This window comes from Oreochromis niloticus, linkage group LG23 (assembly GCF_001858045.2).
Source record: "Oreochromis niloticus isolate F11D_XX linkage group LG23, O_niloticus_UMD_NMBU, whole genome shotgun sequence".
Lineage (NCBI taxonomy): Eukaryota > Metazoa > Chordata > Actinopteri > Cichliformes > Cichlidae > Oreochromis > Oreochromis niloticus.
In genome coordinates this window covers 41,882,094-41,897,427 of record NC_031986.2, presented here as the reverse complement: position 1 = coordinate 41,897,427, position 15,334 = coordinate 41,882,094, and the positions used below count along the sequence as shown (strand labels likewise).

The following is a 15,334-nucleotide window of genomic DNA, read 5'->3' as shown; positions in this document are numbered from 1 at the left end:
AGAACACAATCAGAGTAGCATGTGAGAATGACTGCATGGAAGAGCCCCGACTGTCAATGTGGCAGTTCAAAACACCAGAAAATATAGTAGAACCAAAACCATGCTGATATTTTTATTCAAGTCTAGTGATAGAAATACTTTACCAATTTACATAGCACTAAAAACACCGGCTGTATGCACATGACAGAAAAAAAAATGCTGCAGCTACATGAGATCTGATTAGCTTTACGGGCAGTTTTTGTTTTTAATGTGTGCGTTATTCCATTTATTAAGCAGACACTAGGGGAGAGGAGAGTACAAGGTGTTTAACTCCACATAGATTATTATTTTTAGACAAAACTGTATCTATCTGAAAACGAGGCTATAAAAACAGTAGGTGGACCTCAACCGGAAAACAGTTTTAAGTGACTCTTTACATTTCAGACTGGATTCACTGGATCAAGACCAGAGAATTTAAAAAAAAAAAGTTAACACAAAAGACAAGTAGCATTTTACCCCTCCCACTATGGCAAACACACAGATAGGAGGTCTTTGTGATGTTTTGCAGGCTTTATATAAAAAAAAAAGAAGAAGAAAGAAGCCAACAGATGTAAGAGCTACACACACACATACACACACAAAAAAATAAAGTATAACTCATTTCTTCCCATTTTCTTCATCAGATTCAGTTTCATCTCATATTACCCTGCTCTCTATAGAAGAGCTAAAAATGTAATCATTTGACATACACACAGTATGAAAGACCAAAGTAAGAGTTCAGATTTTAGAAAGAAGAAAGCAGCCAGGAGCTGGCAGAAGTTTGGAGTGAGGATCCAGGACGGGCCGAGTGTCGTAGAAAAGAAAAAGTACATCTCGGAAACCAAAGAGTGTTGCGCGGTGCCGTTATCTAGCTCACTAATAAGCATGTCGTTTCTGATGTGATGAACAAATGGACTAAAATGGGCCTTTTCTGGTTTGGTATGGTTATAGTACAAAAAGGTCTAAAACATGAACAATGAAGTAACAGATAAGGTAGGAAATGCTGGGTGAGTGTTGCAATGTTGTTGGGCCAGCAGCACTGCGTCATGTCAAACAGAGGCCACCATCTTTTAGCACTTGGTCCACTGCAGTGGTCAGTGAGGGAAGCTTTCAGCTCTCGACGGCAGGTTGTTCCGTCTCCGCAGAGAAGGAGTTGTCCTCTTCGTCGTACGTGTGCGTTTGCTGTTCGGCTGAGCTGTCCGGGCTTCGCCTGAGGAGGATCACAGAGTCGTAACAATACACGCAAAACACGATTACGCCTGATAATGTTTATTTAGTAAATGTCATGCATCCAACATGCAGGCGCCTCTTTAGGAGTTTTCCTACACTTAACCTGACGGCACCATAAGACCTCTTACCGAAGGCTTCTTTAAATACTTTGTGTAGCGTGCTTTTCAAAAATCTTTTATACAATTTTAATTTTTTCTATATAGCAGGCACATAGTGGTTAAATGAGTGAGTAGGTTTCATGTGTGTCTAACCAAATGTATCCAGTTTTATTGTTAGACGTTGCCTGACACATGTTTATCTTCCCTTATTTGTCTGACAGTATGTGTTCTTATTTATTTATAAACTGTTTGTCCTGTATGAGATATGGTTCTGATTGGATATTATTCCCATTGGTTGTGGTCCTGTGACCAATCACAGGCAATTTAAGATGGTACCCCCTTCCCTATGTTTAGTTGTCTAACGAAGAGCAGGTATGCTTAAAACATCATACATGACGTCATCTGATTATAGCAAACGAGACACATTTTTACTAATGTGACCCAAATGTGACATTTATCCCAAGCTCGCATCCTGTCACACGTAGGTTTACACGTGACGCTCACCTGTTTGGACTTGAAGCCGTATCAACGTTGTTCTCGTCTTGTACGGGCGACTTTGGCTTTTCCTCTCCCTCTGTGTCATTTTTTTTCTGCTCCGATTCCCCATTCACAGGTGTGGAATCTGCTCACGGCAAAATTAGATTTAAATAAGTGAGCAGATAAATCCCAAGAAAGTGCACTAGAAAACGTAGAAAACAAAGTAGAATCCAGATTTTAGTAAATCCAAAATGAGGGCTTTTACCTGTGTTTTGTGTCTCTTTCTCCTCATCATTCTCTGGCTCCTTGTTCTCAGTTTTAGGTTTAGCTGCCACCTCCGCCTTGCCCACAAAACGCAGTTTTAACTTATTGTAGACGTCGCTAGCTTTTTCCATGACTGCAGTGCTGGCTTTGTACCGCCGGATCTAAAATGAGCACAAACATGTCAAATAAGTCAGGTAACACTGTTATATGAATTTGTTCAAATAAAAAAAAAAAAACAACAACAACACGTAGATTGCTAAACATACGCATGCTGAACATTTTATTAGGTACACCTGTTCAACTGCTCATTAAAGCAAATATCTAATCAGCCAATCGCATGGTAGCAACTCGGCGCATTTAGGCATGCAGACACGGTCGAGATGACCTGCTGAAGTTCAAACTGAGCATCAGAAGAAGGGAGACTAAAGTGACTTTAGTTTTTTTAATTGTTACTGTATGGAGGGCATGTACTAGCTGCAAGATTTAGGAAAATCAGTAAAGGTATTCCAACAAAATAGTGAACTTTTTTGAAAGCAGTTGACTCTCAGTCTCGTAGATGTCCAAAGTCTCAATAAACATGACCATTAAACCCTGATGAGGCTTTAATGGTCTAACAAAAACTAACAAAGACTAAATGTAAGGATATTTTCTGTTTTCATTTTATTTTGTTTTCCAAATTCTCAATAATTTCAGTTTTAATCGTTCCAAAAATCCAGTTTTTAACTACAATGTTTTTTCCCCATATATAGTTTCTCCATATTTAGTACAGTTTTAGTTAACTATAGTAACTTTGGGTACTGAATGAATTTGCCTAAGTATTTCAGCAACTGCTGATCATACACAACCATCTCTATGGTTTACAGAGAAAACACACAATATGGCTGCTGATCATGTCTGTCGCTTTATGACCGGGGTGTACCCATCTTCTGAGTTCACAGTCATCAAAAGTCACCACATTTCAATCCATTTGAGCACATCTCCTGAGGATTTGCATTACAGATGTGCAGCAACTGTGTGATGCCATCATGTGCTGCTCCTTGTTGTATCTATAGCAACAACTTCACCTATTTCCACTTGGGCTGTGACTTAACCAATTAACCTATTAACTAATACCAACCTGTTACACGTCAGCTGGTTTCCCTGTGAAGGTGTGATTGGTTGATTTGAAAACATTTTTTTCCCCTTTTTTCTGTTTCCTGTCCTTTATTTAAACACAAATTGGTTTATATGTTATTATGACCCTGATGAAGGCCACAAGCCGAAACACGCTGGTCAGTTAATAAAGTTGTTCCTCTTTACCTTTAAGTGTTGCTGGAGTTCCTGCCTTGTTGTATCTTTGCCATGTAAGGCGGTTTAGAAAGCAGAAGAGTCTCCAGCACTGTCATAGCAAGTTGTAACCAACAAAGTGGCCAATGAGTCTCCCTAAAAAAGACTCGTGCCTTTCCTTTTACACTTTTACAGAGATCGATACACATGAACAATTGGCCAAACCTTCAAACAATGAGGTCAGCATGTGTGTAAGTAATCCCTAAGAGCCAAAGCCAATCACATTTTAAAAAACTGGCTTAAAGGCAGAGGAACCAAAATGCCCTGTTTTGAACAGGCTGCATCAAAGCCCAGTGTCAAATAAATAAGGATTATTTTGAACGGTGACTTATGCAAAGTTACTCTACAATCCTAGAGTGTTAGGGAATAAAAACACAAGGTCATAAACAGTTACTGCTCAAGCAACCTTGTGTTGTGTTTTACTACTTGAGTAGATCTTAGCACAGGTTTTCCAGCTTAAACACCAAAATGAGTTGTGGACCTAGAAGTAAAGAACAGTGGAGCAATACAAAACAAATTCACCTTTTTTAGTGTGGCAATAACTTCAGCGTTCTTATGTAGGATCTGGCTGGTGACAGGAACAGCCTCGAGCTCTTCCAGTGCTTGTAGACATCGCTCTATGTCCTGAAAACCACACAAACCGAATTTACATGCCAGAATAAAAAGAAACCCAAAACATTTATGTGACCATATTAATCATCGTCATAAGTGTTACGTACTGGGTTGTCCACTTTAAGTGCAAACTTTATATCTGTATGAAGCTTCTGTAGCCTTTCTCCAGGTGACGGCTCTGCAAATAAACACACAAAGTACTAAATTATCGCTTCATCCCTTCTTGATGATGAAAACAAAACTGAACTCGTCTCTCTCTCGTATATATATAAATGACACTGCACGTTTTCAGCCAACAGTGAGTGTCACTGACCCTTTTTCTTTTCCACCTTCTTCTCCGCCAGCCTCTCTGGTTTGCGTTTCAGCCTTTCAGGCTTAGACCTAAGACAGAGAGGAAACTCTGTGATCCGTGTACATTAATGTTTGATCAACTTCTCCTGATGAGGTGTGCATGCAGTAGTCTGTTCCCATTGGGCACTCACCTCGCTCGGGACTTCTCCTCTGACCGTCTGGCTTTCTTCTCTTTCAGCTCTCTCTCTTTTCGTTCCTTCCTCTCCTTTTCTTTCTTTATTTTTGCTTTCTTCTGGTTGTCTAGCTTCTTGGGTGGCTTCTTTACCTTTTGATGGGAAAGTATCACATATAATCCCATTTCTTTAACAAAACCAAAAACATTACTTTATGTTAACAGACGTACCTCAGTTGGTGGCGGAGAATCAGAGTCTGAGGGCGCAGGGATAGGTGGTGGGGGGGGTTTCTTGGACTTCTTCAACGGGTGATCGTCTATACCTTCATCTGAGCTACTGCTGCTGTCACTGTCACTCCCTTTCTTAACCTTATCTTTGTCTTTCTTCTTCTTCTCCTCCTCCTCTTTCTCTCGCTCACGTAGCCGGCGGAGCTCTTCGGCTTCCTCCTTTTTTCGCCGCTCCTCCAGCTCTCTTCTGCGTTCTTCATCTCGTTTCTTCCATTCGCTGATGCGGTCGGGTTCACTATCACTGCGAGAGGTGGGAGGAAAAGGTAACCTTAAGTTAATGTGTAGAGGAGAATTTCTCTTACTGTATTAACCTGTGGTGCATAAATCGTTAAGAAGAAATCCTGGGAGCAGCCTGACCTTTCGCTGTCGGAGGACGACGAAGGCGCTCGTTTTGCTGGCGCAGGTTTGGGTTTCCGTGCTCGAGGCTTTGGCGCCGGCTTCTCTGTGAATCAGAAAGACACAAGCACAGACTTTGAAAAACTCTGCACTAACTCACCAGCAAAGAATGGCCTGAAGCCTTCTAAACATCTACCTGTAGATGAAGCTGTAGTAAATAAAAGAGCAAAACTAAACTCGCACCTTTCTTGCGAGCCTGTGGGCCCTTCCGCGGGGGAGGATCTGATTCCGATTCAGACTTTGAGCCAGACTGGGATTCTGAGCCAGACACAGCCGGTCGAGGCTTCTCGTCCTCCGAGTCGCTGTCTGCTACTTTCTTCTCCGATGCCGATCCCGAGTCTGAATCAGAGTCAGACGAAGCCTTCTGCAATGTCACAGAGAAAAAGTGACGAAAGCTGGAAACGCAAAGAGAAGACACCAAGTTTTGTGACAGGTAATTCTGTCTGTGACGGGGCCTTCTGGTTCACCTTTTTCTTCCCTCTGCCTCCTGCTTTCTTTACACCTCGTCCACCAGATTTCTTCTCTGGAGTAAAATCCTGTTGAAGAAAAACAAACATCAAATGATTCACAGCCGAGACGTTATAAGACAGAGACACGAAAGAAATCCACAACAGCGGTTTGTCTCCTCCCTGCCCTGAAAAAGCCAATCAAAAGCCATATTGGAAAATGGGAAGAAAATTGGGAAATGAATTGGAATAAAGCTGTAATTTACTGCACCTTGCACTGAAAAAAAAAAAGAAGCTTTAAAACCTTACTTTGAGGCAAAACCCACCAAATTCTGACTGGTCGTTCTGTATGTGCAGTTTTTATGCCACCATGACCAAAGAAATTCATTTCATTTCATTTGTAAATAGCAACTATGGAGGTGCTACCAAGTTGGCAGCTGAGTGGTGAGACTTGTGTCAGGAAGGGCATCCAGCATAAATAAATCTATCAAATCAAACACGCGGCTATTGCAACCCATTTGTGAATGAGAGGCAACCAAAAGTGGCTTTGAGCATCACACTCCTCCACAGTCACGAGCGTATGCACATGTTATTACCTGATCACTGTTTTTCCCAGAGTCAGACTCCGAAGGTGTGGGTTCTGATTCAGAAGGAGATCCACTCTCTTCTTCATCTCGGTCGCTTGATGAGCCTCGTGCCTTTTTTGGAGGAGGAGGCCGCTGAAACAACACACAAAAAAAAATTTGTGAGAAAACAGAAAATTTGAACAGTTATAGGTCACTTGAGTAAAAAAATCTCACTGCTCGAATATTCAAGTCATGCAGACAAATCCCTTTATTCCTGGCTCATTAAGCTTTTGTCACTGCTGCGACAACATCGGCTATAACGAAAGAAGCCACCAGAAAATGTGTGCTCTTCTTCCACCTCTTCAAATTCTCGGCAACTATTCATGCATGACAAATTGTTAGAGTAACTTGGGTGCTGCTGATGGTAGTTGGTCATGTATGGTGCCAGAAAAACCTCCTTTGTGGCCCTAACTGTGACCAAGGGAACCATTTATTTTAATCGAGCTCAACATCAAAAACAACAGGAGTGAATCTTAAATCAAATCACCGGACAAGTTGTAATGACACACATCCACTGACAACATAATCTCCGTATAATTACCTTAGGAGCCTGTGGCTTTCGCTTCATTCCTCCTCCTCCTCCCCCTCCTCCTCCTCCTCCCCCCCTTCCTCTGTCTTCACTCCCAGAATCTGAATCAACCTCACTTCCTGTGTCTGCTTTCCGAGGAACCGGGGCGTCCTCCTCATCGTCATCCTCGTCACTTCCTCCTCCCGCATTTTCAGCCTCGCTGTCAGATGAGCTAGCTGGCTGCAGACAAAACACAATAAAATACAAAAATAAAAAAATATCTGAACAGGGAGACAAAAAGGGGAGAAGCAGCAAAGATCCTGGTGCAGAACAGTAGCAGCGTTGGTAAAGATCACAGGCCACAGTCTCTCCAAGTCTGAGCAAGGAATTTTTCATGAAATGGAAAAGTAGAGTCATTTGAATCAAACCAGTCGCTACCAAGTACATCCTGCAGATTCTAAATCTATGATCACAAAAATCACCCAAATGAGGGTTATGAAAAAACAAATACGCCTCCAGTATCTTTTACATTTCCTGCTGAATTATGCGTGCTTCAGGATTTTGGGAAGATGACGGAGACTTACTACAGGTGGGGCGCTGTAGGAGGCATGTGGATTGTTCTGGATCTCCCATAAGCCTTCATTGAATCCCTTCCTTTTGTTGGGTTTCCCATATCGTTCTCTGTACTTTTCATAGGCAAAAAGGTCCTTTGGTGCGAGGAATGCTCTTTGAAAACAGAGAAAGTAAAGAAAACGTGAAGCAAACTGACGGGAAACAATTTGATGTCACAGGCTTTCAGTAATGAACAGGATGTTTATACTTGTGTTTAGGAAGGCTGGTGTTAGACTCCAGACTTTGAAGCAGATCGCTGTGCCACCTAGTGACAGATTAAAATACTGCAGGTGCCATCTTGTCAAACAGATGGTGTGTCTCACCAGTTCAAATATGTCAACACATCTTGTGGAAACATACTGCGCACTAAGACTGACTCAAATTAACAGTAGTTAAACATAAAAGTAGTTATATGTGCCAACATCACTCTACCAAAGGGGATTTATAAAAAACAGGTGAGCCAGAGCCTAAATTCAAAACTGGAACTACCAAATTTAACCAGAAAAAGTAAACACAGCTAATGAATTTCAGCCAATGTGCAGGTTTACAACACCTGCATCCACCCAAGATTAAACAGTTCTGCAAATACACTTAACTCTAGTCTCTGTGTACTTACGTTTCATGTGTCCCAAAGAAGAAAATGGGGATTTTATTAGGAGGTGGTTTCACTGCTCCATCAGCCACATCTTCAATCTGTTTAAAAAAACAATCATAATTTTTAAAAGCATGATTTTCAATGAAGAGAGCAAACAGATGACATGTCACACATTCACTGCAGACAGAGGACTGAACACCTAACTGTGGCATATACTGATGGCTCGAAAAGTTTTTTCTGCTCATCAGAATCCCTGTAAATGTGCCACTTCAACGGTCAGCCCCTTGGCCATTTCTGCAATTAGCAATTAAAACAACAACAAACGCAACCTGATAGTCGTTTTATCCATTTTAATGCGCAGGGAAATATGCTCTACAATATCAGCAAGTTTTTAAAAAGGGGAGGGGGAAAAAATCCACAATTTTTTTAAACGTCATTTCCATAAAAACAACGTTAGCTGGGGTGGTGGACGTCTCCGTGTAGGTTAGGCCACGAGCATCTCATGCAAATTTTGCCGCTCATACGCTGACAGTGGGCCTGTGCACACCTGCAGCCTGTCAGCCCTGCAGAGGTAAGCCTACGCTTTCTGTGTGTCTGTATCCATGAACGTAGTGGAGAACATCTACAGAGAACCTTCTACAGCGTCCCGTGCAGAGCAGCCCACCCCCTCCTCCGCCTCTCAGACTGCTGCTGCTGCTGCTGTTAACGTTGCTTGCCTGCTTGCTTGCTTGCTTACCCTGGCTGGCCAATGGGGGTATCCCTTCATCTTAGCAAAGACGAGGTCTCCGGGCTGGAAGTTGTGTGGCATTGTCCTTCTCTTCTGCACAGCCTGGGTTTAAAAAGGTTTAAGATGCGCAGTCTTTCTGTGTCTCTCTTGGTTTGATGTTTTCAGGTCGACACGAAACCTGGAAACGGTGGTGTTAGCTGCCAAGCTAACAGTATACTAACGTTACCGCGAGAAGCTGCGTGAAGCCAGACGCTACGTACTAACCGTTTCCGCTCCAGGGTGCCATGTTAGACTTCAAAAGAAAAGACTTTAAAAAGCGAATTAGTTAAACATTAAATTATTTTTTCCTTCATATAAACATTTTTTGGCCGCCATTAAACAAATTCTAGTTTTCCACCAAATAAAAATCACGAAAATATTTTTTTAAGAGTGTTGCTTAAATTTACACAAACTAAATACATATATGCAAAATTATACAGTTCAGTTCCACATGTTTACATACTCAGATATAGACATATACTTATGACTGTGTTATTTGCACACTTCATGGTCTGTAAAGGTGCAATATCCTTGAATACATACATGTATTTACATACATATTTGGGAAGTATCTATCCCTCCATTTTCTTCTGCTTATCCAATCTCCCAGCTGTCATAGGAAGAAAGGCATGGTACATCCTGGACAGATAGAGACAGAAAACTATTTACGCACACATTCAGTGTTCAATTTAGATGCACCTCTTTGGACTGTCGAGCAAAGCCAGTGGATAGAACATGCAAACTCAACACAGGAAGGCCCCAGATGTGTGAAAGGATTTGAACCTGGGACCTTTCTGCTGTGAGATTATAGTGCTAATCATTGGATCACTATTTAACCCTGTGAATGTGTGTATGCGTATACATGTCAGTATATTTAGCTATTACTGAAATTTTGTACACCATGTAAGGGTGGTATAGCTGCATCTATTTTGCTTGTATAATGACAATAAACAGTCTTTATAATTTTTGCTTTTCAAATAGTAAAACACAGAAATGCAAGGTAAGACAGACATTCTTAAAAATAAAAATATAAGCACATCAATCCCAACAAGTTTCACACATACCCAATATCACTCATTTCACATCAAAATATATTTAAAAGTCGTCTTCAGGTTTGATTAAACGCTCAATTTTAAATGACTGAATTATTTAAATTCTTGACTTTTATTCTTTTAAGTTAAACAGACTTTCCTGTCGGACCGGAAATAGAGTTGTGGGATGTTTTGAAAGCTTCATTAATCCGGATGAAGCTGTCTCTTCGTTTTCTCTTGATACGACAGCCACAGCGGAAATCCCGCCTTTCTAGCCTCGCGATTGGCTGACCGCCGATCAGTTTCCTCATCACCCAATGACATATTACAATGTGGAAAGCAACGTTGACCTCCCCCCGAAATCACCTCTAATGAGAAGCCATGTTTCGGTCTTTAGGACGCGTTCAGCAGTTAAACTGCAACTTCCTGACTCTGCAGAGGCTCAGCGCCACCTCTAAATTCCATATCTGCACGTCCAGAATGGCTAGCTCGGACTACAGGATTGAACGAGACACGTTTGGGGAGCTCAAGGTCCCGGCCGACAAATACTACGGGGCCCAAACTGTCAGATCGACCATGAACTTCAAGATAGGGGGACCAAGTGAGAGAATGCCCATCCAAGTGATCAAGGCCTTTGGTGTACTGAAGAAAGCAGCTGCTCAGGTGAACAAGGAGTACGGCCTGGATCCAAAAATAGCCGAGGCAATCGTCCAGGCTGCAGATGAGGTTTCAGCCGGTAAGCTGGATGATCATTTCCCTCTGGTGGTGTGGCAGACTGGCTCTGGAACTCAGACTAACATGAATGTCAATGAGGTGATCAGCAACAGGGCTATTGAGATCCTGGGAGGGAAACTGGGCTCCAAGGACCCAGTTCACCCCAATGACCATGTCAACAAGAGTCAGAGCTCCAATGACACCTTCCCTACGGCCATGCACATCGCAGTAGCCACTGAGGTCCACCAGGTCCTGCTGCCTGGCCTGCAGACTCTGCACGACGCGCTCGCTGCAAAGGCTGAAGAGTTCAAAGACATCATCAAAATTGGGCGCACGCACACTCAGGACGCTGTGCCGCTCTCGCTGGGCCAGGAGTTCAGCGGTTACGTCCAGCAGGTGAAGTACAGCATTGAGAGGGTGAAGGCCGCCATGCCTAGGGTGTACGAGCTGGCAGCTGGAGGCACGGCTGTAGGAACGGGACTCAACACCCGCATTGGGTTTGCTGAGAAGGTAGCCTCCACCGTTGCTTCTCTCACAGGCCTGCCGTTTGTAACCGCTCCCAACAAATTTGAAGCCCTGGCAGCTCACGACGCCCTGGTAGAGCTGAGCGGGGCTCTCAACACTGTGGCCGTCAGCATGATGAAGATCGCCAATGACATCCGCTTCTTGGGGTCAGGACCCCGCTCAGGCCTGGGAGAGCTCATCTTACCAGAGAATGAGCCAGGAAGCAGCATCATGCCGGGCAAGGTGAACCCAACCCAGTGTGAGGCCATGACCATGGTGGCAGCCCAGGTGATGGGGAACCACGTGGCCGTCACCGTCGGAGGCAGCAACGGACACTTTGAACTCAACGTCTTCAAGCCGATGATGGTGAAGAATGTGCTGAACTCCGCACAGCTGCTCGGTGACGCCTCAGTCTCCTTCACCAACAACTGTGTGGTGGGCATCCAGGCCAACACGGAGAGGATCAACAAGCTCATGAACGAGTCCCTCATGCTGGTCACAGCGCTTAACCCTCACATCGGGTACGACAAGGCGGCCACTATCGCTAAAACGGCTCACAAGAAGGGCTCAACCCTGAAGGCTGTGGCCGTGGAGCTGGGCTATCTGACCGAAGAGCAGTTTGACCAGTGGGTGAAGCCAAGTGACATGCTGGGGCCAAAGTAAACTGACAACCCAAGGAAAAAAAAAAAAAAAAACTCTTTTAAACAAAAGAAAAGAGTATTTAAGTAAATCAGATGTGGAACTGAGTAAGCATTTTCTTTGGATCCAGAACTTTTCATCTCTCAACAAAAATCTGGCTGTTGTATGACGCAACTTGCGTAATATCTGGCATACTGGTTGTGTTCAATGTGCACTGTGTCATGGTTCTTTGGTATGGTTGAAACAGCTGATGCAGCTCTACACACCTTTATCTTTGTGTCTTATCAGGGAATGTTTTAAGTAGTAGCAGCAGTAAAGCTTTGCCATCAATATGACTTAATTTTGTACATGTAAAGTCTTTTTTTTTTTTTCCCTTCCAGAGTCAGAATACTTTTAACTCCTCCTCAGCTTGTAGTCGATAACATCGCAGCTCAGAGTGCCATTGTGGTTGCTTCAAAACACTACATAACATTGTACCTCGTGTGTTTTGGTTTACACGATGTGTGCCATTTATGCCATGTGTCCGTTAAATGAAATGCGTTTATTAAAACAAATTCAGTCTTATTTCAATTTTTTTCTTGCCTACATGCACACACATTAGCATGATTGGTTAAACATCTGCTGTATAAACACCAGGAATTACAACAGCCAAAGTATGAAGGTGAAATCAAATGAATTTTAATTGTAAATAACAAATATGCATTAAAAAAAAAAAAGTGGTGCAGAAACATTTTGTACAAGTGGTAAAACAAGAGTGAACATTTGCTCCGCTTCTATTTGGTCCAGCTGACTTTGGGGATGTCATAATGCTCTGTCAGGTTGTCCAGGTGACGGTTAAAATCCTGGTAAACAACAACAACATAATGTCACAAACTGTTTCTATTAAGAAATATGCAATTTTGATATTAAGTTTTACGTAAATGTTGTCTTAAATCTATCTCTCTGAAAGGGCGAGTTAAGGAAGTTCTTACCTCGACTCTGTGTTTGTGGGTCTTTGATGCCTTGTTCAAAATCCGCTCCATTTGCTGTTAAAAAGAAAGGCAGAGAAATTTAATGCCAAAAAATTTACATTAAAACTTTCTTTTTACACATTCACAATCTTTAAATCTCTGCCAGAGGGGAGAAAAAAAACCCCAAAACACTTAACACAGACTACTGGATTGATTGCCAGTTGCTTGCAGTACCTACAAATATTCTAAACACTTAGTGGGAGTAAGATTGATACACACACACACAAAATAAGAATTTATTTCAGATTACATAACAAGTCAAGGTTTGGATGCTCCTTTGTTCACAAGTGGTCACTGCAACAGGTAGCACCAAAGTTGATTTGGCAGACTTTCACACTGGAGGCCATTCCCAAAGGGATTTGGGTCTCTTTTCAGAAATGAACTGGGAATTTACTTATTAGGCAAATGTGTATTCCAAAACTACACTAGTTTGGAATTATTGTACAGTACTAAGAGTGGCTGTCTCTTAGAGGTAATATTATCAATACCTTAGTGAAACATCATTACCAATTGATGTCTTTCCACTGACAGACCTGGTGCAGATTTGTTATTGAAACCCTGCTATAATGATACTGACAATAAAGATGGCTTTATGAAATATTGCGCTAAACAACAAAAGAGATTCTGAGTTTAGATAATTTACTTCAGAGAATAATAGATTTGGCTGCAGTTTTCAAACTGCTCAAGTTTGTTTTTCAGTCCTGAAAAGTGCCAAATTTGAACCCAACCTTACAAATAATCCACTCCTCTAAACAGAAACTTCTACAATCTATTAATACTTATGTCTTTGTTTCCCCTCACAATTCAATCACTTGAACGCTGGAGGGAAAGAACTCACCCGTTTCTCTTGCATCTTGTCAAAAGCAATCTGTGCCGGTGTCCTTTTGTCAAGATATACTTTCTTGGTTTTCACCTCCTCATCATTTTGGCTGGTAACGACCTGCTCCATGCGATGCTTGCTCTCCTTGTTCTTCTTCTTCTTCCTAAAAATAAGAGAAACACCATTATTGGCTTAACAGGAACTTATCAGATCTGCGGCTGAGAATGCTGATGGATAAAGTAAAAAGCACTACTACCGTTTAATGCAAAAATTCTATATTCAGTGGCTCATAACCTCATAATTTATTACCAATTCTGTGCAAGAAAATGTACATGCAGGACAGTACTATGCAAAGGTCTTGAGCCACTCCTCTTTTTCAAAAATGTTTTGCCAGAAAAATGGGAAATAGCTGCAGCAATTTTTTTAATCGAGTACACCAGTGGTGACTACTAATGTTAGGTAACACTAACTGTGTGTGTTTCTATCCAGGTATCCTTTTACTGCACTGGCAGTGTGTTTGGGATCAAAAATGAAACCATTTTTAACTTCTCTCCTGAATTATTCCACACATAATAACGACAATTTGGACCACAAATTTCACATTTCACTCCATAAGACTTGGTGCCACAGATTTTGTTCCACTAATTGAGTAATTTAATATACTTCAGCCTTTTCTCCCCCATTTCCCTTCTTCAAGAATGGTTACTTGACAGCCACCCTTTCACCGAGTACAATTCTGATGAAGCTTCAGCAAACAGTAGATGGATCAACTGAAGGGCCATCTCTCAGGTTCTGTATCAGGTCTTTTTGGGATGTTCTTAAGGACAACACTTTCAAATACTATTCATCCACTGTAGATTAATTTTCTTTTAGGCCTCCAACTTCTTCTTTTCTATTTGCCTTATTTTTAAGGTGAGATAAAAACCTTTGAAATCCCTTCATACTGCCTGGCCAACTATTTTATCAAGACCACTAAAAACAATTACAGTAAAGTAAAAAGAAAAACACAAATAAATGAGAGGTGCCACAAGACTTGCACAGTACTGCACATACCATTCAAGTTGGGGGGTTTTGCGTATGTTAGTCAAATACCACAAAAAAAAAAAAGTGATTGTAAAACAATACTATAGGACTTTCAGTGCGGCAAAAGCCAGCATTCACATATGTTCATCCACATTTACAGGTTTCATTTAATTACACATAAAGATCCTGTAAGCACTTAAGGCCTGCACAGTCCCAGAACTACAGCAGTAATCATGTATTACGTAACACACATCTGTCTTTAGCGTTCAAAACCTTGTGTTTCCTGCTTTCTGGACAACTAACTATTCAGCTGGTTTTGTGTATTTTAGATTTTTACATTTATAAGGGATGTGTATCCCGTGTCGTACAAAAGAAAGTATATATTAGTCGGTAGTTTTGTTATTGCTAATGCTAGCTACCCCTTCTGTTACAGTCCATAATTCTACTATCAACAGCTCTGAGGCCACGAAGCATTCGTTTAAATGTTATTTTCATATTTGTTGACCTCTTCAAATACAGTGTTACGTAATATTACTCATATCCACACACGTTCAGTGAACAAAGAGGTTTGTTTTCCTACTAGCAAAAGGGCTAACCATAGCCTAGTACGAACACAACCACATAATTTGAAGTATTTCATCGACTTAACAGAGATGTCTTTTTCGTACATTTTCTTCTAAGCGCTGATACTACTAAGACTTACTTTTTCCCAGCAGAAATATCTCCCATACCCTTTATTTTCAGGGCACTTTTCTGGACTGTAGCGTACTCAGACATGTTCGAGAAGCTGTTTGTCGTCTTCTTCAGTTTTCTGCTCTGACAGAGACGGATCAGTGCTGCCACCTATCGGGAGGTGAAAGGAAGCGAC

The 15,334-nt window shown here is 41.7% G+C and overlaps 3 protein-coding genes across 3 annotated transcripts; 1 reads left to right on the top strand and 2 right to left on the bottom strand.

Moving 5' to 3' along the window:
* Positions 1 to 87: 87 nt before the first annotated feature.
* On the bottom strand, positions 88 to 8,959 carry hdgfl2 (HDGF like 2). Its single transcript, XM_005479033.4, has 16 exons — positions 8,696 to 8,959; positions 7,981 to 8,057; positions 7,337 to 7,478; positions 6,786 to 6,992; positions 6,215 to 6,337; positions 5,640 to 5,708; positions 5,356 to 5,536; positions 5,134 to 5,218; positions 4,720 to 5,017; positions 4,508 to 4,641; positions 4,339 to 4,406; positions 4,133 to 4,203; positions 3,936 to 4,037; positions 2,089 to 2,248; positions 1,851 to 1,968; positions 88 to 1,228 (listed from the first exon to the last, which is right to left on the bottom strand). Exons 1-16 carry the CDS (start codon positions 8,765 to 8,767, stop codon positions 1,129 to 1,131), a joined length of 2,007 nt encoding a protein of 668 aa, XP_005479090.1. The 5' UTR covers positions 8,768 to 8,959; the 3' UTR covers positions 88 to 1,128.
* A 1,103-nt stretch (positions 8,960 to 10,062) lies between these two features.
* Positions 10,063 to 12,177, top strand: fh (fumarate hydratase). Its single transcript, XM_003439838.5, has one exon. The coding sequence runs from the start codon at positions 10,138 to 10,140 to the stop codon at positions 11,635 to 11,637; it is 1,500 nt and encodes a 499-aa protein (XP_003439886.2). The 5' UTR covers positions 10,063 to 10,137; the 3' UTR covers positions 11,638 to 12,177.
* Positions 11,728 to 15,323, bottom strand: fam32a (family with sequence similarity 32 member A). The gene is made up of 4 exons (XM_003439839.5): positions 15,170 to 15,323; positions 13,462 to 13,606; positions 12,585 to 12,638; positions 11,728 to 12,455 (listed from the first exon to the last, which is right to left on the bottom strand). The coding sequence occupies exons 1-4, from the start codon at positions 15,241 to 15,243 to the stop codon at positions 12,387 to 12,389; spliced, it is 342 nt and encodes a 113-aa protein (XP_003439887.1). The 5' UTR covers positions 15,244 to 15,323; the 3' UTR covers positions 11,728 to 12,386.
* Between the last annotated feature and the right edge of the window lie 11 nt (positions 15,324 to 15,334).